Here is a 24,321-nt window from a genome sequence, read left to right on the forward strand (position 1 = left end):
TGTGGTTGAGATCAGGGCTCTGTACAGTCCAGTCAAGTTCTTACACACCGATCTCGACAAACAATTTCTGTGTGGACCTCGCTTTGTGCATGAGAGCATTGTCATGCTGAAACAGGAATGGGCCTTCCCCAAACTGTTGCCACAAATTTGGAAGCACAGAATTGTCTGGAATGTCATTGTATGCTGTAACGTTAAGATTTCCCTTCACTGGAACTAAGGGTCTGAGCCTGAACCATGAAAAACAGCCCCAGACCATTATTTCTCCTCCACCAAACTTTACAGTTTGCACTATGCATCTGGGCAGGTAGCGTTCTCCAGGCATTCGCCAAACCCAGATTCCTCAGTCGGACTACCAGATGGTGAAGCGTGATTCATCACTCCAGAGAACGCGTTTCCACTGCTCCAGAGTCCAATGGCGGTGAGCTTTACACTACTTCAGCCTATGCCTGGCATTGCTCATGGTGATCTTGGGCTTGTTTGCGGCTGCTCAACCATGGAAACCCTTTTAATGAAGCTCTCGGCGAACAGTGCTTGCACTGACGTTGCTTCAATAGTCAGTTTAGAACTCCTTAGTGAATGTTATGCTATTATCATTGGTATTGTTATTAGTTTTGTTTATAGAAGCGGCCTTGGAAAAATGCTACAATTATCTCTCTTAGCATGGATGTACACCTTAACACAGACTTCACCGAAGGCAGAACACCCCATTGGGGAGTTGTGGGGGTGGGGTTGAAGTCACTACATCCTCCATCATATGGTCCTTACTCCTTTTGTTAAGTTTGGTTGATATTGGATTAATAATGACCGAATGAATCGCAGTCCAAAAACCGACAGACAGAAAGACACCAAAATTTTAGTATGATGATGATGATGGAGGTTAAAGGTCACATGGTACTTTAAAAAAAAAAAGGACCTTTAAATGGAAAATTGCCCAAATATGTCCTTTGGGAAAAAGAAAATCAGATCTGGCCCTTCCTCCATATGCTGCATACAAGCTCCTTCCTGTCTTCTCCTTGCTCCATCTCCTTCTCTCCATATTACTCCAGCACTTCCCATCATGCTTTAGGTGATAACTAATTGCTGATGGCATTGAATCCTGATGTATATTGTGATACTCTTCGCTCTCTGAGTGTCCAACAGGATGGTGCAGAAGTCGTGCACTTTCCCTTGAGCTGTTGAGTCTGGGTTCGCTTCCTGACCCGACTGTAAATTGTCAGATTGGTCGTTCCCTCACAAAGTGTGCAATCCCTCCTGATGGACGTTAAGCTGGTGGAGGTAACAGACACCATCGTCTTTAAAGATGTGAGTTATCACTGGCACATTGAGCAATAGAATCCCAAAGGCCAAAAGCGTTTCCCCTTCCTCCCAGAGGGTGGATTTTCTAAAGTAAAAAAAGACATTTCTCGCACCAGCCAGGATAACGGTGGGTGTACGTTATGGAATTGATTGGATTTTGTTGAAAATCCAGATACGAGAATTTTTAAAGTTATTCTTCACCATTGAGAGATGCGGCCAAAAACTATGTATAGCATGAAATTTCTAAAAGTTGTGGACGAGTTGTGACAAAACGAGGTGGATGAGTTGGTTAAGTGAGAAGAACAAACCGATTCGATTTTAGTTCAGGTTCGAATCCAGATGCCAGTCCTGGCTTATCAGTGGGATACAAAATGTAAACTGTTCACTGTTCAGCCTGGTGGAGGTCTGTGCTCTACCGAGTGCCGTTTAAGTTGGAGTTGTTATTTTAGTTGTACTCTTGGTTGTTGTCGTTGTAGTCTTTCTTTTCCTTGTGTTGATTTAGATATTTTTTTTTATTTTGATAAAACTTTTTTAATGGGTCCATTTTAAAATTCGATGTCAGAATTGTTTTAAATATTGTATTTATATAGTATTGATGACCTTTTGAGTGTTGGGTCCCCTTGCATGAAATGTGGTTTTATTTATTTATTTTGTATACACCGTTATGGCTCGTATGAGTGTTGCTCTTGGAAAAGTAATTTGTTTCAAATAAAATTTCAAAGCCCTTCTTCACCCCCATTTCAGGCAAACGCATTCATGATAAACATGAATCTGTGTTTGCATTTGCCCTTTTTGAATAAAATTTTTCCTTTATCAAGAGCTTGACAAAGAAGTAAAAACTGTTTATTCAGATGACCCAATAAGTGCTATAAATGAAGAAATGATCACATCTTCAATGTACCTATCTGTTTAGAGAGTCTTGGTGCTGCTGAAGCAGTCTCTTGGCATGGGTTAGGCTGGGTGGTTTGTACATGCAAGCATGGAAACGGCTGTAAAATGATGATGATGTCGACAATAGCTCGTCAGCTCTTCGCCAAGAACCCCGTGGGATATTGAACGTACACCGATGACCACTCCTGGAAGACAGGATGCAGTTTAACATCCTTCCGATGGACGGCACGCACCTTGATGCCTTGCCCTGCCGGGGAAACACCGGGATGACGGTTTATGCAGTAGCTGGGTCACGATTCAAACCCAGGTTAGACAACTGAGATGTGTGTGCACACCTGCAAGAGATGACGTTTTTCTGCCAGTCCTGCCTTCATCTACAATTTTAAAGATGGGTTCCTTTTCAAGGCTTCGCTGACAGTCTCTGGAATCTTTGTTTTCGGGTTGTCCATCCGTACATGTGTATGTACGTCCATGTTAATTACCTCCATGGCGGAGGCTAACCACCGAAAGTGAAGGAGGTTATGTTTTCACCTTTTCTGTCTATCTGACTGTTTAACTGTGTGCAGGATATCTCAAAAAGTTGCGGACGGATTTGGATGAAACTTGGTGGACAGGTTGATAGGTGTGACAAGGACGAAATGATTCGATTTTGGTGAAGATCCGAATCTGGATCTGGATACGATAATTATTTAATTTTTTTAAGTGATTCTTCACCATTGAGAGATGGTGCCAAAAACGATATGTAGCACGGTATTTCAAAAATGCATTGGGCCCAATATGTTCTCGTGGATCAGGAATTGTGTGGCGGAGGAACGCGCTCTCCCGAGTGCCCTTCTAGTTTTCTCTGTTTTCTCTGCAACTGCTTATACAATTGAGACAAAATTTTCTCGATAGATGCGACTACTCATACGTCACGTGGTGTGGTAGCCATCTTGATAAAAAGGGAACACTTTGGACCTCTGTATCTCCAAAACTGCTGCATGGAAAAAAATTGAAACTTGGCAAATGTGAAGTACTCCCCATGAGAAAGAAGGTTGTTTTTTTTTAATGCCATAGGTGGCTTCGTTATGATGTCATAATTGCATACGTCAAACACTTTGATTAGTGTGAAAACATCTGAGGGTACAGTGCTAAATTGTATGGGGAAAAATATTAATGACATCAGTCACGTGGTTCGGCAGCCTTTTTTGTTTTTTTAACATAAAAAAATCTCCGAAATGGCTGAACAGATCAAGGTGAAACTTCACAGGTATGATCTCATATCTATGAGGAACAAAATATTCTCCACCTATGACTTATAGGTCACATGGTTTGGCAGCTCTGATTTTTTTGAAGAATAAACCTTTAAAAAAATCTTCTCCAGGACGGCTTGACAGATTGAGGGGAAACTTCACCCACATGATTTGGACACCAGCCTTGGGGATACCAGGGTGTTCACGAATAATTAATAGGTCACACGGTCTGGCAGCCATATTGGATTCAAGAAAATTATTTTAAAAATTATTTCTCTTGAACCGCTTCGTCAATCGACGTGAAACTACAATTATGATCTAGCAGTAATGGGGAATATAAGTTTTAAATTTCATCCTGATCAGAAACATGGTGTGGCAGCCAGAATTATTTAATATTTTGAATCTGGGTTCAGGCATTTAAATCAACCTTGGTACAAGTATATATAATGATGTAATAATGTGGGCGGAGGCATCTCTGGCAATGCCGCAACGTCGAAGAATGCCCTTTTAGTTGTCTCTTAGTTTGGGATATTTACTTTTACATAATCTGTGTATTATGAAGGAAACTATGCAGTCCTAAATATTTCCAATCCTGCTGTATTGTTAATCTTCTTTTTCGTGTCTACATGTTTCCTAGCCACTGTAAAACAAAGGCTCTGCCACAAGAGTTGACAGCCTTCAGATCGTCTGGTCTGCAAGGCTCTGGTAAGAGAGGGCAATCCAGGAGTGTTTACGGAGCCTCTCCACAGTGACAATCATTTCGGCCATTTTGATTATATCCCCACTTCTGCCATGAGGGCTCTGCAGCATTCAACTCCAGTCCTGAGATGATTGAGACACAGGTTGGCCATGTCTCACTGGCTCCTTTTGGCAAGGGCTCCTCAGGGTCAAGTGACAGCTTGTGAGGTCTTGATTGCAGGTGCATTGACCAAGCATCTATCCTGCAGGTGTGGGGGTTACCACCTTTAAGCTCAACAGCCTGAAGAAATCTATTCCTGGACTTCAACCTCTTGGGTGCTGGTTCATGTTGAAAGAGTGGGTGGTGAGAATCACGTTCCGGCTTGGTTCTTTCCATTTGTGAGGAGGCTGTCCTGATCGAAGGTAGAGCAATATCACATCGCAAATAGAGGCCGTCCACTCACGTTGGTTTAAGGCAACCAGAAATATATCTGCAGGCCATGTTGAGGAATGGCCCATTCTGTAATAGAATAGTATTGTGAAGTTTTCAGCAGTTCGGGCCAAGGATGTTCGTACGTTTTCATTTTCATGATTACAGTGTGCAAGGAATAGTGTTTGTAAATGTTAGTTTAATGTAAGATAATATAAGATGAGACAAGATGTCAATGCAACCTCTTCCTTGCATCCACATAAAGTTTGCAATTAATCCATTAAAAAGCAGCTACAAAATGTTCATGTTTTCATAATAGTTTATTGCCCTGTTTAAAGTTTTCTGACCACATTCACATGAACAGAATTCAGATGACCACATTTGAAAACAATATTCTGGCATGGGCGAGGAAATGCTGTTGTTCGAGGATGTAAAAGTCACCGGCTTCATTTAAGGGGACATCTGTTTATTATGTGTGCAAGCATAGTGAAATTAAATCTCTTTATTTATAGAAACCTTACTTTGCAGGCCTCGATGTGATGATATCCAACTCAGTTAAGTGTGGTCTATAATTCTATAAATGTCAGCTGTAACTACTTTGGCAATATGACTATAATTCCTTAAAAGTTTGCAGGTTCACTTTAGCTCTATAATTTTGGCTTTTTTCATTGAGAAGCCTTAAAGGTGCACCGATTCATAACATAAGTGAAGTTTTGAAGCAAAATTTAACAAGGGGGATTCTATATTTAAAGAAAGATGAATGGTGTTAATGCACTCTTAAAGGATCACATGTTGTACTAATACACATTTGTTGCATTATGATTTGGGTTTTCTTTCCAATGAGAACCGTTTTGGAGAATGTTATAGAAGGTTTGGCCAGGGCAATCAGTTGGCCCAGTCTGTCTATGTCCATACAGAGTGTAGTTTAAGTCAATAAACCCCTCGGTGACACCAAAAGTAATGATTTTCTGTAGGGTGTGCAGGGCTGTGATATTTGGTGCTGCATCCTCAAAGGTTCCCATCACAGAGATGCCGATGCTACAGTTATTGTAGCCCTCAGCATGGGCACCCTCTGTGGTCCAACCACGGCCCTCGTATGCCCGACCGTCTTCTCCGACAAGGAAACTAAGGGAGCAGGAAAATGGATGAGATAGGTCCTGTAAAAGTGAAATCCAATTTTTGGATCTATGTTAATTAACATTAAATAAACACTGTTCTGAGTATTTATTGAATGTTCGAAGCTAAATGTTTCTTTTTAAAAAAAAAAACGCTGACACGTAGAGCCACAGTAAAGAACCTTGTATTGCAAAACTCTTTGTCTGATCGGATAAACTTAGCTAGTAAACAAGGGTTGCATTTCTCAAGAGTCAAGTCGCCAGAATGTGTACATATGATGCACATACAATTGTATTCTTATGTAACCTCTGCATGTACTGAACTAACCATAAATATGAATATTGATATTTGTACTGCTATATTAATTAACCGAGCTTTATGAAGGCAAATATGGAAACACTTTAAGTCGATATACAATTGATTATACACTTTGCAGTCACAACAATAATTATAGAATTAATTACACTTTAAGTTTATATACAATTGATTTTACACTGTGCAGTTGCAACAATAACTAGAAAGAGCAAGCAGAGATTGCAGACCGTCGCCAGAACTTGTTTTGTGTGGTGTATTTTGTGTACTGGTGTGCTACGTAATTAATAAGAGATAGAACTAAAACTGCCACTTTATAACAGCTGGCAGTGATGACCGGGTACCAAGACGTCCCACTTTGATGCAACCCCACTTTGATTGGACACCTGACCCTGACCCATGACGTTTTTCATGATTATTCAAATGAATTTAGAATGGGATTAAAATAAATTTAATTCAAATCAAATGGAAGACCAAATAAGTACAGTCCTGCATTGGAGTAATCAGAAGGAACCCAAACATGCAAAAACCAAACATGAAGTCATCAGGAGGAACCTGGATAGGATTCACATTTCAGTTATTCCTCCTCTACCCTCAAACCCATTCAGGCACAGCCAAGTGAACCTTATTCAAAAAAAACTTTACAAATAAATAAAACAATCAAAAATAACCCAGATCAATTTGTTTTTTTAAAATAATTCTGGCTGCCAGACCATGTGTGCAATGAACGTTAAATTTAATAGTACTCTAGCCAAACATGGAAAGGTCCTCTAGAAAACGATTTCTAGTGCATTTTTTTGTTAATAGCAGGCATCCATGCTAGATCAATCAGTCGTAGGTGGATGCCACCCTCGATTTTGACCTTAAAGGTCATTTTCAAGGTCAAATAGGTCAAATTTTGTGGTTTTTTTTACATTGTGCATGAATTGACATCAACTTTGCCTCTTCTATCCATAGAAACTATTTATATTTTCAAAAACATGCATTTAGCCTGTTTAATTAACAAGTGAATTTTAAGTTTTACACATATGTGTATGACATTCTGAAACACAAAAATGTGATTTTTCTCGAAATGTGTTTATTTTGCATGTTAAAGTAATATGCACACCGAATCTTTTTGGTTTAAACTATCACACACATTCAGTATACTAATTTGTCACTGTAAAATCCTAAACAAACTTTTTTTGCAATGGCCACTCGCTTTATCTTTAATTAAATACTGTATAGCCCCCTCTTGTGGCAGTCAGATTTGTTCTAGTACACCAGCCAACATCTGATTTTATGGTGAATTGCTTGTTTATAACAGGCATCCATGCCAGATCAATTATATGGGGAAGAATTTAATGTTGGTGGATGCAACCACTAATTTTGACCTGAAAGGTCATTTATCCTGGACTTTTCCCTGTTGAAAGCTCATTTAATGTTTATATTTGCAAAAATATAGTTATACTATTGCTGAAGTACACAGTCTCTGCAACATGCAACATTGTGTAATATATGCCTTAATGTACAGCCCTAAATGTATGATGCGAAACAGCAAACTTTTTTGATCTGAAAAAGGGCTATATGGTTTCGCCATTTATCCATCATTACAATGTGTTTAAAATATTAATTAAATTAATGTGATGTTGCTGAGTGTGACCAGCTGGGTAACACAACGGAAAGGGAACATACAGTATTGGGTGTGTCGCATAAGCCTACATGTACATGCATGTGTATCGGCATGAGGCTCGTCGTATGAATCTACTGGCCAGTTGGATTACAGCAGTCAATCGCATCACATCCGCAGGCAAAAGTGCACCTGAAGTTCTCTCTGAAGCAAGTACATCGAGCTGTTCTGCATTTTGATTTGCATCTATAGGCTACCAGCTCCAGGCAGGCTTTTGGGATTGGGGGTAGCCTTGTCCACACGGCTTTAAGGCAAGCGGACTCCTTCCTCCAAGCTGAGGTGTCTGTAGGCGATGAGGCATCTATGTGTTCCTGGTCTGCTTGCAACCAAATCTTTTCCTGATAATTGGCGCGTGTCGCGTGAAGTTCCAGTGCATCCCTTGTCGGTGGTAACATCTCTAGTCCCTTCTTAGCCTTTCCAAAGAGTTGGAGCTTGGCATGGTTGACGGTTCGTTGGTCAGGTGTCCCATACAGGTGACACACAAACTGTTCAATTGGTGCAAGGTCTCCATCACGACCGATCCCCTTGACAAGAAGTGGTTGGGTTTCAAATGCTTTCCAGCATGACTTCTTTGCACGGCCACTGAAATAAGATGTTGTGTCACAACCTGTTAATGCATGGAAGCTGAGTAGTTTTTCCCTCACAGGTTGTGCAAGTCTCTCAGATACAGCATGTAGTGGGTAACATTTCCGATTCTTTGCTGTTCCAGACACCATCCACACTTCGGATATTCTTTTTGATACAAAGTGTATCAGAAGTAGCATGACATCTGTGTCTCTGCAGATTACGAGCACTCTTTGGTATCCTTCATTAACTGCCTCACACGAATGGAGTATCAGCCTGGTATCAGCCTCTTCATGGTTTCCGTGAAGCCTGGGATCATCTCTCCTTGTTGACCTTGCATCAGTAACATCTGTAAATCCGCCTCCGGTTACCAGCTCAAATCGCTCGGGCAGATCTTTACCTTTCTTTATGATTTCCTCAGCTAAGAAATTGGCAAGATCAGCTTTGTTCTCATCCAAGGCAATGAACTGGACCCAAACCTGTGGGAGTGTGACAGTGGGCCCATCGATGAGCTTGCAGATTGGTATCTTTTTTCCCAGTCGCTTTGAGCGAGTCACTGCCTTGATGGAGCTTTCCCCGATGTAGCGATCAAATACTATATCAAGTCTTGTTGTGTGCTGCCCAAAGTGACGTGTTACAGTTTTTACAAACACATCAGCATATTCACCAAATGTCTGACACCCAACAGGCTTTCCTAGAGCTTGGATGAGGGCGTGACCATCTATAATCACACGTCTTCTTGTCAGCTTCTGGAACTTCAGGAGGTACTTGTAGTCCTGCCATCAATATGTTAATCAGCTCCGACTTTGAAGCAGAGTTCATCTTCCCTCTAACCTTGGCCAGAGACAGTGGGATTGGAGAGAGTTCATGCTTGAGAATGGTCGCCATTTCCAGTGGTCGCCCGGCGGTGACAGCATTGAGCAATCGCTGCAGTAGCTTTCTGCCAGCTTTGATTGTTTTCTGTACATTCTGTTTAGTAGATACATTTGCCTTGTACAAATCAGTGAAGGTTTTTGAGTGGTGCTTCCTGAGTGTGTCATGAAACCCGACAGTTCCCTCAATCAGCCATAAGAACGTTTGTTTGTACATAGTACTACATCAACGGTACGGGGCAATACATGTGTAATTTGACCCAAATGTGGTATGATGGTCCGTTTTACGGCATTCCGTCATTCCAAACACAATTTTAGTATGTCCTCTGAATAGTTGTTTCCCAATTAACAATATGGTTTAACTCGTATCTAAATGTGGAATTGCCAGGCTCAAACTTAGACCAAATAAAGACTCCCCTTACACAGTGTATACCAGCCATCAAATAAGACATGTAAATGCCCCGGTCCCGTTTCCTTAATGGGCCCAGATAATTGTTGTATACATCTCTCTAACCAACACACGTCTATTTTTTTATCAAAGTTACTCACTTTTGATGTGCAGTTTGCATCAATTATGTACACTGCCTGATAAAGCATGGTCACAACACGAAACTGCCATGTTGGAATTTCTTTGAACAAATCTGCCACAAGAGGGGGCTATAAAGTGTTTAAGAACAAATAAAACAAGTGGCCATTGCAAACAAAATAATTGTTTGGCATTTTACAGTTACAAAGTAGTTGATTGAACGTGTATGATAGTTTAAACCAAAAGATTCGGTGTGCAAATTACTTTAACATGCAGAATAAACACATTTCGAGAAAGTCACATTTTGGTGTTTCACGATGCCATACACATATGGGTAAAAAATAAAATTCACTTGTTAATTAAACACCCTAAATACATGTTTTTGATATTAAAAATCATTTATATGGATTGAGCGAACAAAATTGATGTCAATAAATGCACAATCTAAAAAAACACAAAATTTGAACTTATTTGACCTTTTGACCTTGAAAATGACCTTTAAGGTCAAAATCGAGGGTGGCATCCACCCATATTTTCTTCCCCACCCTATGACTGATTGATCTAGCATGGATGCCTGCTATTAACAAAAAATGCACCCCAAAGTTAAAAAAAATACATGTTGGCTGGTGTACCATAAAACATGTATTCCACATCACTACTAGATCATAATTGTGAGGCTTCATGTCGATTGATTTAGTGCTTCCAAAGAAAACATTATTTAATATTTTTATTCAATCCAATGTGGCTGCCAAACCGTGTGACCTAATTATTCCTGAACAAGCTTGTACACCCAAAGCTTGGGGAACATTTGTGTGAAGTTCCCCTCGATCTGTCCATCTGTTCTGGAGAAGATTTTTTAATGGGTTTTAGGGTAAATCCAATATGGCGGCCAAAACATGTGACCTTTGACATCATATGTGTGAACTATTTGCTCCTCATGGATAGGTGGTCATCCGTGTAAAGTTTCGCCTCGATCTGTTCAGCCACTTCAGAGAAGAAGATTTTTGAAGGTTTTTCTTTAAAAAAAAAGAAACAAATATGGCTGCCGAATCACGTGACCAATTTCTGTGGACCATTTTATACCTAGAATCCTAGATGATCCTCAAAAATTTTCATTCTGATCATATGCGGCATTCTACATATGCAATTATGATGTCATAATGAAGGCACCTATGACGTAATTTAAAAAAAATCACTCTTATTCCCCATGAGGAGTACTTGCCATTTGCCAAGTTTCAATTTTTTCCTTGGTGCGGTTTCAGAGACACAGAGGTCCAAAGTTTTTCCAACATGGCTGCCACAATACGTGATATATGACGTAATGTTTATGATTACTAGCAGATACCCGTCTGCAACGGGTATGGGGGACAGGAAGGATCACAATACTTGGTTATGGTAGTTTCTTTGGATGTTTTGCACTGCATTCAACAGCTCAGTTCATATTGGTGGTGTGTCTGGGTGCTCATGGTAGCGTTTGAGACCGGTCGATTTGGATTGTTGGTGTTGACACATAGTGCCGGATGAGTAACACAAACGATTTGATATATTCATCGTTTCTATATTACCTCCATCAACAGATTAACAACATGGCAGGATAAAAGTCGTAAATGCTGAGTTGAACAAACGTCCTGAACTCATGGACTTGGTTAAGTGAAGCACATCGTCTGGGACCCGGCCGTCGGTTTGCCACCGAACGCTGCTGACTGTGACGTCATCGATTCCCTCTTTGAAAATTCTATCTATATTCAATTTTTTGAATCCGCTATCACCTGCGTAAATACATGGAACACATAATGTGAAGATTTCGGAAGTATGAACAGAATATGTTTGGAGAAAAGTGTGTCAGAAGTTCCAGGCTTACGCCCATTATATTGTTACGTCTGGGGGTGGGGGGGGTATGCATTCAAAGGGTAATTAGGATGTTTAATTAGGTATGCCATGCTGTTCGAGTTGTACCAGGATCTCGATGTAATAAGTAGCAATTCAGTGGTGATAAGTTGTCTAGTAAATGTCCATTTCTTTAAGGGGGAAATGATAATTGTCACGTAATTAGACAGGGAGACTGGCTAGGGTAAGTGTGTCTGCGTAAACCCCTTTTAGTATTCCCTGGAGGCTTGCCGTGACGTCACAGGACAGTGCTGCGGATGGCTCCGCCCCGTGATCACGATTGGCGGAAGGCGACGGCGGAGGGCCAATAAAACGGCTCGATTGGAAGTGACGAGGACTCGAGGATAAAAAGGTTTTGTTCGGGGAAAAGGGGTGGGAGGAAGAAGATCGGTAAAGAAAAACCGTTTTGGTGGAGGCTGTTGTGCTGGGAGCGTGCTGTTTTGTTGCGCTGATTCGATCCTGGATTGATCGTGTCTCATGGCCGAGCTGTGCCTCGTGCCTCACCTCGGTTGGCTCTGGGGTTCTGCTGGCTCGGAGTACGGGGTCGAACGGCGGGCGGACCTGCCTCCCTCTCCAGCTCGCAACTTGGCGCCAGAACTGGCTCCCTGGCGGCTGTGAGCGGACTTGGGCGGACACCAGGAGGTCGACAGCACCAACGTATCTCCTGCACCAGACGAGCGCAACGCCAGCTCGTCCGACGCCAGTCCAGGGACTGCTGAGTCTACACCACGGGCCAGCCTGACCACCAGGACCAGCTAGTGTGTGTGTGTGTGTGTGTGTGTGTGTGTGTGTGTGTGTGTGTGTGTGTGTGTGTGTGTGTGTGTGTGTGTGTGTGTGTGTGTGTGTGTGTGTGTGTGTGTGTGTGTGTGTGTGTGTGTGTGTACCTGGCGCCTTAGAGGGTTTGAGATTTGTATATCCATTGGAATTGTTTGTGTTTTCCCCACGCCTGAACCCACACCATCCCGTCGAATCGCCCCGGATCCCTCCTCTTGCCGAGTCTTATTATTTCTGGTTAGAGAAATAAACACTATTAACTCAGTGAAAAGCGACTCGTGCCACCTTCCTCGTCCCGTTTGCGGTAGAGCGATTAAAACCGCCATCTTTGGGTTATAAATAAATAAACCGCCTCCATCGTTTCGGCTCATTCTACGTTGGCGGGACTGTTCAAGTCCCGTGGACGTCACAATATTATGATAACATTCCACATAAGCAGTCACACCTATGGTGAAAATTTCGTCTCAATCCAGCAAGCGGTTATGGACAAAAGCACGAAAGTTCTGTGCAGACAAACAAACAGACAGACAGACCCAAACACAATTCCCTCTCCTTCAGCAAGGGTAATTATAAGACATATATTCCTTTAAAGCTGATTAGAATTCACTGCAGGAATTTTTGATTCAAACACATATGTCGATCATATCTTCTCCATTAAGCTTTTAATTATTTGATAATTGGATGGACAATGTATTGTCATAATAATGGCTTTTATTATAACGTGTTAATTAATGACTGTGAAATGGTGAGCTTTGCAGATAACAGTGGTTGTGTACAACAATGGTGACGTCTAGCGCCAAGCTTCGTGCGTTACATAGAGATAAACCAAACCACACGTCTCAACCTTTTATTGCCATTTGAGATTCGTCTGTTGAATTATAAATGCTTTATAATATGAATACAAGTCTCTAATACCCTGCTAAAAAGGCTTAAGAGAGTTCATGGTACAAGCAAGCCTTTTTAGAGATGTTTTGTTTAATCCCTGTATAACAATGAACATTTTGTAAAATCATCATGAGGCTTGAAAAAAAACACAACTTGCTGTTATGACATGATGTTGAAAGAAATTTCCACACTTTTCTGACGAAATATGTTGACAACATGTCACTTCAACATGTATAAAAATGGATTCTGTGGGGCTGGAAAAAGTTTTTTGGACAAGGATAATTCAATACTATAGCTATGGAATTCTGTCTGTGTGTTGCTGTTTGTTATTCTCGCAATAAGTGATCTAAATTCTGAACCTGAGGAGTTTATTTCATGTGAAGTGAATAAATTCCACGACAGTGCCCAACGGTATGAAGTCGTCAGTTAGTGAACAAGCATCATATAACAACACCCATATTTCCACACTGAAGGTTTCATGTTTTTCAAACACCTTGTTTACCTTACCAAACAGATACTTACTTATATCCAATGTCCCACCAGTTACGAACGTCCATGTGGAAATCTTGCACTTTGCGCACCTCGGATTTACACTGTTCCAGGGTCCAGCAGCTGTTCCAGTTTGTGTGATGGATGATCACCAGGGGTTGAGGAGGAGTGAGGGTTGTTGTTTCATTGGGAGAACGTGCTCCCCATTCCTCTCGGTTCACGACCTCAAAGTCATCTTGTGCTGAAAGAGGTGAGATGAGGTTGTTTGATCTGATGGGGATGCTTTTCACGCCAAAGTACAAAATGAACATACAGGTAGTGGACAAAAAATGGAAACACCGACATAAATGAGTGGCACCAAGCAATCGCTTCCACAAAGGTGTGGCCCATGGGTTACTGAATCAAATAACATCCCAGCATGCTTAGGACCATGGATAAAAATTCCTCACAAGCCTGCTTACCTATACATATGGTGAGCATGGTTGCAAGAGGAGACTCCCCCCTCCTCCCCAATGCCCTCATCCACAGAGCATGTGTGGTTATCCAATGGTTTGATGAGCATGACACTGATGTGATCCTTATGTCAAGGCCTTCTCAGTTACCAGATCTGAACCCAATCAAGCATTTATGGGATATTCTGGAACAACACATGAGACAGCTTTTCCCACCTCCATCAAACAAGTATGAGTTGATTGACTTTCTCATGGAACAATGGTGCCGCGTCCCTCCTGCAGAATTCCAGACGCCAGTGGACTCCATGCCACGGCCCATGCAGGCCACATTGCTGCACCTGGTGGCCCAATGCTCTATTAAATGACTTTACATTGGTGTTTCCAATTTTTGTTCACTACCTGTATATATCTTTAATGAGTTCCCTTACAAGGAAGTTTAATGCAAGAGAAGACCATTAGGCCCATCAAGCCTATGCACTGGTTGCTCATCTATGGCTGTTTGTATCCTATCCCTTATCAATGCTGAGTATCAAGCAAGGAAGCAGCATGAACCATTAAATAAAGTATTTGATATGACTCGGCCAGGGTTCGAACCACCGACCTCCCACATTTAGAACGGATGCTCCAACCATTATGACGTTAAGTCTGGTTAAAATGTTATAGGATATGCAATGTGTGCTTCTGGGGGTTTAACAACATTTGGTAACTGGTTTTGAATGGACTTTTGATTTCTCTCAACAACAAATCAGTTTTTAGATTATTCAAATAACAATGTTCCATTTATAGAAACTTCCAGTGCAGTGCATGAACAAACTAACTCTGCAATTACACATCTTACTGTACGCTTTGTGTAACTTTGGCAATCGCCTTGTTTTGTGGTATCTAACCAGAAAGGTTGTGAATTTAGCTGTTGGTTTAAGGTGAATGAATGAATAAAAACAAAACAAAACAAACTGGTTTGGCAATGATACACAGAGGCCATTTGGCTGACATGTCTGTCCTCTATCAACAAAATGAATAACCATGAACAGCACATTCACATTTTCAAGAGTCACCCATGCTTACCTGACCTAAAAACCAGCAAAACCAATGTCCATGTACCACTTTTTGCCTCATGCATCTCGATACCCTATATGTATTTCTAGTTTAAATCCATCTACTCTATCTACTTCCACTGCCTTTCCAAGGAGACCGTTCCATGCTTTGGCCCCTGGTCCCATCACTGTCCATTCTGCTGAAAAACCTTTTGCATTTATTTTGTTTATACCCTTCATTGTTTTCAATGTCTTTATCAGATACGCTTCCCTTGCAATCGCCTCCTTTCTAATGTAAAATGTCTTGTCTCCTTCAGCTGCTTCTCATAACGTGTCCAGGCGGTATTTTTGTCCGACAGGAGTTTGTCTCCAGACGGTTTGGCTCCGGATGCGTCTAGGCGGTGTTTGTGTCTCGCCCTGCCCGGGTGGTGTTTGTCTCTGGGCGGTATTTACAGTATGATCGGTAGAAAATGGATTTTCAGACATTATTTTGTTTCCATCTTCACGGTTATTCTCTGCAGAATCATTTTGATGAAACAGTATGAATCGTAATTAATGCTCCACCACATGTCTGCCTTCCCTTCCTCTCACCCCTCGCTGCCTTCCCTTCCCCCACCCTCCTCACTTTCCCTCCTCTCTCTCCCCATCCCATCCCACCCCTCTCCCTCCACTCTCTCTCCCCCACCCTTCTCCCGCCTCTTCCCCCCTTTCAGTATTCCCTTCAGCGAAGTGACGGGTAGTATTTGCTAGTGTAATATAAACCAATGGAATAAGCAGGGTTCAGTTCCATGTTATTTCTATGTGGTCCCATAAAAATTTCATTGTTGCTTTCATACTACAACGAGCCAAACCCATGCTCCGCACGAAGTTTCTAAAGTGAGGGTTTATTAGTGCATCAAGAAATTCAGTGTTCACAATGTGATTTATAGAATTTCTTTACATACAATGTTTCTTGTTACTTTTTTGTGTCAAATGCACCTTGTGAGGTAGTCAGTATAAGCAGAAAAGGGTTTTACATTGCAGACGCTGTTTTCTAGGAGTGGCATTACCCTTCTCAGCGGTGACCGTCTGTCGACGACAGACGTAATGACGTCAGCGAATGACCGATGATGGCATGACGTCATTACACCTCTCAGCGGTGACGTCACACATCGCCATGCAAACGAATGTAAAAATTAGAAAATCGCCAAAATTCCCAAACCTGTCCATCTGGCACGATCTCACATCACCTATGCTGTACATTAGACCACAGAGCACCCGCATGCGGAAAGTGGTGACAGTCCGTCTGGCAGTTTCGGAGGAGATACGTCCACAAAATATGGCTTAGCGTATTAATATAATAATATATGAGGTCCATCTAAAAAGTAACGTGACTGAGCCTGCTATGTGCTCCACTTACACAACTTGAAGGAACGGGTTGCGTCACAGTCTTTCGCAACATTCCAGCAACATATGTGATTGGTGATGGTTGACTGCGCTCATTGTGTGATTTTTTTTTTTTTTTTTTTTTTTTTTTTTTTTTTTTTTTACAGGTCGTGCTTTACATGTTGTCTCGTCTGAGTCATGCTATGAGTTGTGAGCAGAGAGCCAATCTGAAGGTTCTTGCCAAGCTTGGCAAAACACCTTCCGAATCCTTTGCAATGCTGCAGCAAGTCTACGGGGAAGAAACTATGTCACGTTTACGTGCATTTGAATGGCACAAGAGGTTCAAAGAGGGACGGGAGGAGGTTGAAGACAATCCACGGTCTTGAAGACCTTGAACGAGCAGAACGGCGGACAACATCGAGCGTGTGAAGCAGATGGTGCACGCAGATTGTTGACTCTCAGTTCGGATGATTACTGAGGAACTCTCCATCAACAAGGACACTGTCTGGAGCATCATCACTGAAAATCTCGAAATGTGCAAGGTGTGTGCAAAGATGGTCCCCAAGCTGTTGTCCGAGGACCAGAAACAGCAAAGAGTCACTGTCTGTCAAGACATTATCGAGCGCCTCGATGACGATCCAGACCTGCTCAGGAGAGTCATTACTGGCAATGAATCGTGGATTTCGAATATGATCCCGAGATCAAACGGCAGAGTCGTCGGTGGAAAAGTCCAGCATCACCATGACCAAAGAAAGCAAGGATGTCGAAGTCGAAGGTCAAGGTGATGCTCATCGCGTTTTTTGACATCGAGTGCATCGTCCACTTCGAGTTTCTACCACAGGGTTAAACAGTGAATCAATACGTGAACAAGGAGATCCTCCGGCACCTCATGAGATCAGTCCGGGACAAGAAGAGGGATCTGTGGGAGAACAACTCCTGGGTGCTCCACCATGACAACGCCCCTGCTCACAGTGCCCTTAGCATCCAACAGTTTCTGGCGGAGAGGAACGTGCCAACTCCAGTGCAACCCCTGTATTCGCCAGACTTGGCCCCTTGTGATTTTTTCCTATTCCCCAAGCTCAAGGGGGGTGATCAAGGGGACCCGATTTCCTGATGTGGAGGCCATCAAAAGGGCCGTGATGATGGAGCTCTGAGGATTCCATTTAAGGGGACAAGCTGTGATTTCAATATATTGTTACGTTTGAGGGGGGGTATGCATTCAAAGGGTAATTAGGATGTTTAATTAGGTATGCCATGCTGTTCGAGTTTACCAGGATCTCGATGTAATAAGTAGCAATTCAGTGGTGATAAGTTGTCTAGTAAATGTTCATTTCTTCAAGGGGGAAATGATAATTGTCACGTAATGAGATAGGGACACGGGATAGGGTAAGTGTGTCTGTGTAAACCCCTTTTAGTAGTCCCTGGAGGCTGGCCGTGACGTCACAGGACAGGGCTGCGGATGGCTCCGCCCCGTGATCACGATTGGCGGAAGGCGACGGCGGTGGGCCAATAAAACGGCTCGATTGGAAGTGACGAGGACGGGAGGATAAAAAGGTTCTGTTCGGGGTCGAAAAAGAAGAGGAAGAAGATCGGGACAAAAAGATCGTGTTTTTTTTTGGTGTGGAGGCTGTTGCGCGGAGAGCGTACTTGTTGTTGTGCTGATTCGATCGTGTTCTTGATCGTGTCTTGGAGCCTTGCTGAGCCTCGTGCCTCACCTTGGTTGGCTCTGGGGTTCTGCTGACTCGGAGTACGGGGTCGAACGGCGGGCAGACCTGCCTCCCTCTCCTGCTCGCAACTTGGTGCCAGAACTGGTTCCCTGGTGGCTGTGAGCGGACTTGGGCCAGGACCAGGAGGTCGACAGCACCACGGTTTCTCCTGCCCCCCCTGACGAGAGCAAGGCCAGCTCGTCCGACGCTGATCCACGGACAGTTGCTTCCACACCACGGTCCAGCCTGACCACCAGAAGTAGCTACCTTTTGTGTGTGTGTGTGTGTACTTGGCGCCTTAGAGGGTTTGAGAATTGTATATTCATTGATATTGTCTGTGTTTTCCCCACGCCCGATCCCACACCATCCCGTCGAATCGCCCCGGATCCCTCTTCTTGCCGAGTCTTGTTATTTCTGGTTAATAATAAAAACAAATAAACATCATCAACTCAGTGAAAAGTGACTCGTGTCACCTTCCTCGTCCCGTTTGCGGTAGAGCGATTAGAACCGCCATGTTTGGGTTATAAATAAATAAACCGCCTCCATCGTTTCGGCTCATTCTACGTTGGCGGGACTGTTCAAGTCCCGTGGACGTCACATTGGTGTCAGGGTGTTGGATGTTCGAACCCCTCTAAATTATATTTGGTATCGGGAGAATATACCAAGATTAAAATCTCGCCACGAATTGGAATATAAAATTACTGCAGAAAAGCGCGCAAGCGCGGGAAAATTTTGGCGGGAGTTTTCAAATTAAATTTAATTGGTGGCAAACGGGATTTTGCACCATGGCGGATGTGCAGATGTTTGAGGAGGAAGGCCACGTGTCTGGCAGCGAGTCGGGGGAAGAAGGGAGAGACGGGGGTATGGTTGGAACCTCCCCCATTCCAAGCGTGGACCGTGCTTCATTGCCCGTAACGGGGCCGGCAGCGCCGGAAACCGGTGCGATGACGATCCAGACACTGTTGGAACGTTTAATAGCGGACATGACGGTACAAATGGCAAATCAATTCGTGACACAGAGGGCAGAAATGACGGCACAAATGGCAAAAATGACGGCACAGGGGGCAGAAATGACAGATCAATTGGGGGTAATGGGGGAACAGTTGGGTGCACGGATTGATTTAATGAGGGATGAATTGGGGGAAAAGATGGAGAAAATGAAAACTGAGATGCAGGAGTGTGTGGATGTTAAATTGGGAGAAATACAAAGCAAATTGGAGGAAACAAAGGTAGAAATTACATTGGAGGGGGAAAATATACGAAAAAAATTGGTAGATAAAATTGATGCAACGAACATTGGGGTTGATAAAGTGGATGAAAGCCTGGAGCGTCATCGTGCCTGTGTGGATGCTCGTATGCAGCTGCAAATAGAAGAGTGGGGAGAGCTGAGGAAGCAAGGGATGAATTTGGCGGAGGAGGTAAAAGGATTGGAGGCTCGTTTGGACGAACAAGATAAAATTATGAGCCAAGATGAAGTCTTGGATAAAGGCCTGGTAGAGCCGTCTTTTGTAAGTAGAGTGTCCGGGTTGGTTGAGGAGTAGCTCCAAACTCGCGACGGAGCCTTAGAGGAGGTTGTGCGGGCCCAGAAGATCCTGCGGGAAGAAGTGAATCGGTCCATTCAACGTTTGAAACAGGAGGCAAAATTGACCCATGAGACCCTCACCACAAAACATCTTTGGCCACAGTGGGCTCCGAAATTGGATACGCAGCCACAAGGGTGTTTGATCCCTGGGCTGGATTCGGACAAGGGAGAAACTGAGAAGCGGGCCACCGTAAAAGTGATCCCCCTGGTAAATTTCGACGGGTCAGGGAGCGTTGAAGCTTTTCTGACGCAATTTGAGTGCATTTCCCGACTAAACGGGTGGAATGAGCGGGAACGTGCAGGGAATTTGGTGGCAACGTTGCGAGGACCAGCCGCAGATGTGTTAAACGTGATCGCGGAGGGGATGTTGACCAGCTCCCACATTTGCGAGGCGTTGAGCCGTCAGTTTGGGTTCGCGGCAAACTGTGATCTGGTGCGGGCCCAGCTCCAGCACCGCAGATTAAAGCCGGGTGAGACAGTGCAGGAGCTGGCACAGGACATTTACCAATCAGTCAGGATCGCGTATCGGGACCTTACAGTGGAGGCATGGGACAGACTGGCACTGGAGAAATTTTTAGCTGCTCTTCCGGACCCTGAGGTCCGAGCGCTAGTGGAGCTACAGGATCCACCCACCGTTCACCGAGCGGCTGAGTGCGCAGCCAGGCTGGCCTCGTGGAGGCGGCCGGGTCGGATGCCCGAGAGGCCATCGGTGACGGTCCGACAGGCGGAGATCCAGGATCAAGGAGAGGGGCTGGGAGAAATTGGCATTACCCAAATGTTTCAGGAAATTGCCAGAAACTGTCGAGTTTGATAAAGGGTAATCCGGTAGTTCGTGCACCAAAGCGGCGGGGTCCAGCCCAGCCAATAGAGCAATTCGATTATGGCCGAGGGGGTCCGGAACCGGAAGAGACATTTCACCGATACTCACGGGGGCCTTTTATGGGGAGTTGTTTCCGGTGCGGGCGAAGAGGACACATGCAACGATATTGCCGGTACCCTGCGATGGAGGGACCCTCCAATAGACTTTTAGACTCGGAGAGGGTGAATCCTCCTGCTGAACCGCCAGGTCTATCCGAGATGCCCTTTCATAGGTCGGGTCCGGAGATCACTGTCGGGGGTCGGGGAGACTAGATTGGGCTGAGCATATACGGCCATGCTCGGCTGCTGAGATTGTGGCGAAGTGCCCTCCTTTGGTGGAAAAAAATGAATTGTGGGAAAATTGGCATGGGTTTGTAAATTCTGCTGGGTTTTAGAGTGACAATCGGGACAGTGGGTAATTGGTAACAAAGCGGGCACAAGTGGCTGTCCAATGGCTGGTGCGTGGATTGGGTGAGAAGTGCTGTGTGAGTTGTTTTAAGTTAAGAAGTGAAATGTATGGTGCACACATTGATTTTTTTTATTGGACATGGTGTGGTAACAGGGAAGGTCATGGTCGGCGAAGTGTTAGAAATGCAGGTGTCACATGTAAGGCCGATGGGGTGGGGGAGTCATGTGGGTTTTGTGGGTGGGGATGATGTGCTTGTCCACAGGGATCGCTGAAGCTCACGGTGAGCGGGAATTGCGACTCCCATCAAGGAGATTCACCCCTGGTGGCTAATGGTGACAGTGTCTGGAGCCAACTGGGAGAGGGTCTGGTTGGGCGACTAAGGCGGGTAGGACCTTGGCGACCCAGGATGGCCAGAGGAGCCAGTGAGACCCCTTCCAGTGTGTTGTACAGGATTAGAGCTGATGGCTACCAGGGGGGAGGGAATCAAAGGGAGCGGGGCGGAGAAACGTCCGGGTTGGATTAAAGCTTACCTGTGGGCATGGTTGCACCTGAGATGCCCCCATAATCTTGTGGTAACCCACCCCACGGCCACGACGGGATTCAGCCTGCATGATTAAAATGAGGACCATGACCTAGAAATGTGATGATGACCATGGTGTGAGTGTTGTGAAGATGTGTGAGTTCCACTCGATCCCGTACAACTTGACAGGTGCAGCAAGGGCATGATGTCCGCATAATTTTGGGGCAAGCAAATTTGAAAATTGGCTCCCCAGGTAACGCTGGGTCTATTAGCATCTACTGGGGGACGCGGTCAAGTGTAAATATCCTGTGAATAGTGTTGTTAAGGCTTAGAGTAGGAATGTAAAGTTTGTGTTTTTGTGGAACCTTTTGTTTCCCCTCCCCAGATCACTGGAAGAGTGCTGGGCAAGAGATGGATCCAGAAGATGGAGTGCAACTTCGCTCAGTGCTATCATGTGATAAAATAAAATAATAAAAAAAAAAAACGAATGATTGTTTCGGCGAGGATAAGGCCATAAGGGGGTAGTACATTAAGCAGGATAGGTAAGTTAGCTGCGACTCGCTGCCCATTGCCCTTCCTACTTTATTTCGTTAGGTTAATTAGGTGTGAGTCAGTAAGTGTTAAGGCTGGTACGGTAGCTACTGTGATATACCTTGCAGGAGCTGTGGTACCAGAGGAGGGGGCAGTGTTATGTTTGAGGGGGGGGTATGCATTAAAAGGGTAATTAGGATGTTTAATTAGGTATGCCATGCTGTTCGAGTTTACCAGGATCTCGATGTAATAAGTAGCAATTCAGTGGTGATAAGTTGTCTAGTAAATGTTCATTTCTTCAAGGGGGAAATGATAATTGTCACGTAATTAGATAGGGACACGGGATAGGGTAAGTGTGTCTGAGGAAACCCCTTTTAGTAGTCCCTGGAGGCTGGCCGTGACGTCACAGGACAGGGCTGTGGATGGCTCCGCCCCGTGATCACGATTGGCGGAAGGCGACGGCGGTGGGCCAATAAAACGGCTCGATTGGAAGTGACGAGGACGGGAGGATAAAAAGGTTCTGTTCGGGGTCGAAAAAGGAGAGGAAGAAGATCGGGACAAAAAGATCGTGTTTTTTTTGGTGTGGAGGCTGTTGCGCGGAGAGCGTACTTGTTGTGCTGATTCGATCGTGTTCTTGATCGTGTCTTGGAGCCTTGCTGAGCCTCGTGCCTCACCTTGGTTGGCTCTGGGGTTCTGCTGACTCGGAGTACGGGGTCGAACGGCGGGCGGACCTGCCTCCCTCTCCTGCTCGCAACTTGGTGCCAGAACTGGTTCCCTGGTGGCTGTGAGCGGACTTGGGCCAGGACCAGGAGGTCGATAGCACCACGGTTTCTCCTGCCCCCCCTGACGAGAGCAAGGCCAGCTCGTCTGACGCTGATCCAGGGACAGTTGCGTCCACACCACGGTCCAGCCTGACCACCAGAAGTAGCTACGTTTTGTGTGTGTGTGTGTGTGTGTGTGTGTGTGTGTGTGTGTGTGTGTGTGTGTGTGTACTTGGCGCCTTAGAGGGTTTGAAAATTGTATATTCATTGGAATTGTCTGTGTTTTCCCCACGCCCGATCCCACACCATCCCGTCGAATCGCCCCGGATCCCTCTTCTTGCCGAGTCTTGTTATTTCTGGTTAATAATAAAAACAAATAAACATCATCAACTCAGTGAAAAGTGACTCGTGCCACCTTCCTCGTCCCGTTTGCGGTAGAGCGATTAGAACCGCCATGTTTGGGTTATAAATCAATAAACCGCCTCCATCGTTTCGGCTCATTCTACGTTGTCCACGGGACTTGAACAGTCCCGCCGTCACAATATTTTTTGGAATAAAATTTCTGTGAAGTCAGTCCCGTTACTTTTTAGACGGACCTCGCATAAGCCTGGTGTTGGCTTAGCGGTTCGGGTAGTGGCTTGGGACTCTAGCGTCCTGAGTTTGAGCCCTGTTTTTTCCACTGAATTAACACTAGGGGGTTGACTCAGCCTGTCATCCTTCTGAGGTCGGCGAAATGAGCACCAGTATGCTGATCATAGTGGCATAGCCACGCCCCTAACCAATGATGCAACCAGCAGCCATAAAGGCAGCAGATGATGGGAACTTCAAGATATATAACCTAATCTAAATAAACATTAATTATGCTGTTTACAACAGATGTGGTAATAAAATCACTAAATAATGGTACGAAACGTGTGTTGACTTTGATCACAACATTCAAATCTGATGTAAGAAGAATACTAGAATGGCACTGGGTAGGGTGCATACCTCTGCAATCTAAACGGTATATGTTTTGTATCCCACTGATAAGCCAGTTCTGGATTCGGACCTGAATTAAAATTTACTGAGCTTGTTCTTGTCACCGAACCAACTCATCCACCAAGTTTCGTCTCAATCCGTCCACAACTTTTTGAGATATCGTGTTGTAAATTATTTTTGGCCCTCTCTCAATGGTGAAGAATCGCTTAAAATTTTCTCGGACCTGGATTCAGATCCGGATCTTCACCAAAATTTAATCAATCTGTTCTTGTCACATACCCAACCTGTCCACCAAGTTTGTCCGAATCCATCCATTACGTTTTGAGATATCCTGCTCACAAATAGACAGACAAACAAACAAACAAACAAACAGCAGTGAATACATAACCTCCATTCACCTTCGGTGATGGAGGTGACAAGCAGAAGTGAACGTCACAAGCAGAAGTGGACGTCATAAAAGAAGAAGGAGATATCTGTTTAAACTTTACTGGTGGATGGAATCAA

General features: G+C 44.2%; 2 protein-coding genes across 4 annotated transcripts in view; both read right to left on the bottom strand.

Annotated features, from left to right (window-relative positions):
- Nucleotides 1-4,828: 4,828 nt before the first annotated feature.
- LOC147015730 (peptidoglycan-recognition protein SC2-like) overlaps nucleotides 4,829-24,321 on the bottom strand; it is a 35,308-nt gene continuing 15,815 nt past the window's right edge. For 2 of the 3 annotated variants that reach the window (XM_085848217.1, XM_085848218.1), the window contains exons 2-3: nucleotides 13,655-13,862; nucleotides 4,829-5,652 (exon numbers count right to left, since the gene is read on the bottom strand). In XM_085848217.1, the coding sequence (XP_085704343.1) occupies nucleotides 5,325-5,652; nucleotides 13,655-13,862 (536 nt within the window). In that variant the 3' untranslated portion in view covers nucleotides 4,829-5,324. Of the gene's footprint in view, nucleotides 5,653-13,654; nucleotides 13,863-14,082; nucleotides 14,328-24,321 lie in introns of those variants that run through there. The other variant, XM_085848216.1, reaches the window with a different exon arrangement.
- LOC147015731 (uncharacterized) lies at nucleotides 5,789-9,277 on the bottom strand. Its single transcript, XM_085849189.1, has 2 exons — nucleotides 9,023-9,277; nucleotides 5,789-8,964 (listed from the first exon to the last, which is right to left on the bottom strand). Exons 1-2 carry the CDS (start codon nucleotides 9,275-9,277, stop codon nucleotides 7,699-7,701), a joined length of 1,521 nt encoding a protein of 506 aa, XP_085705315.1. The 3' UTR covers nucleotides 5,789-7,698.

This window comes from Eptatretus burgeri, chromosome 12, assembly GCF_056783735.1.
Source record: "Eptatretus burgeri isolate ZD-2024b chromosome 12, Ebu_testis_v1, whole genome shotgun sequence".
NCBI lineage: Eukaryota > Metazoa > Chordata > Myxini > Myxiniformes > Myxinidae > Eptatretus > Eptatretus burgeri.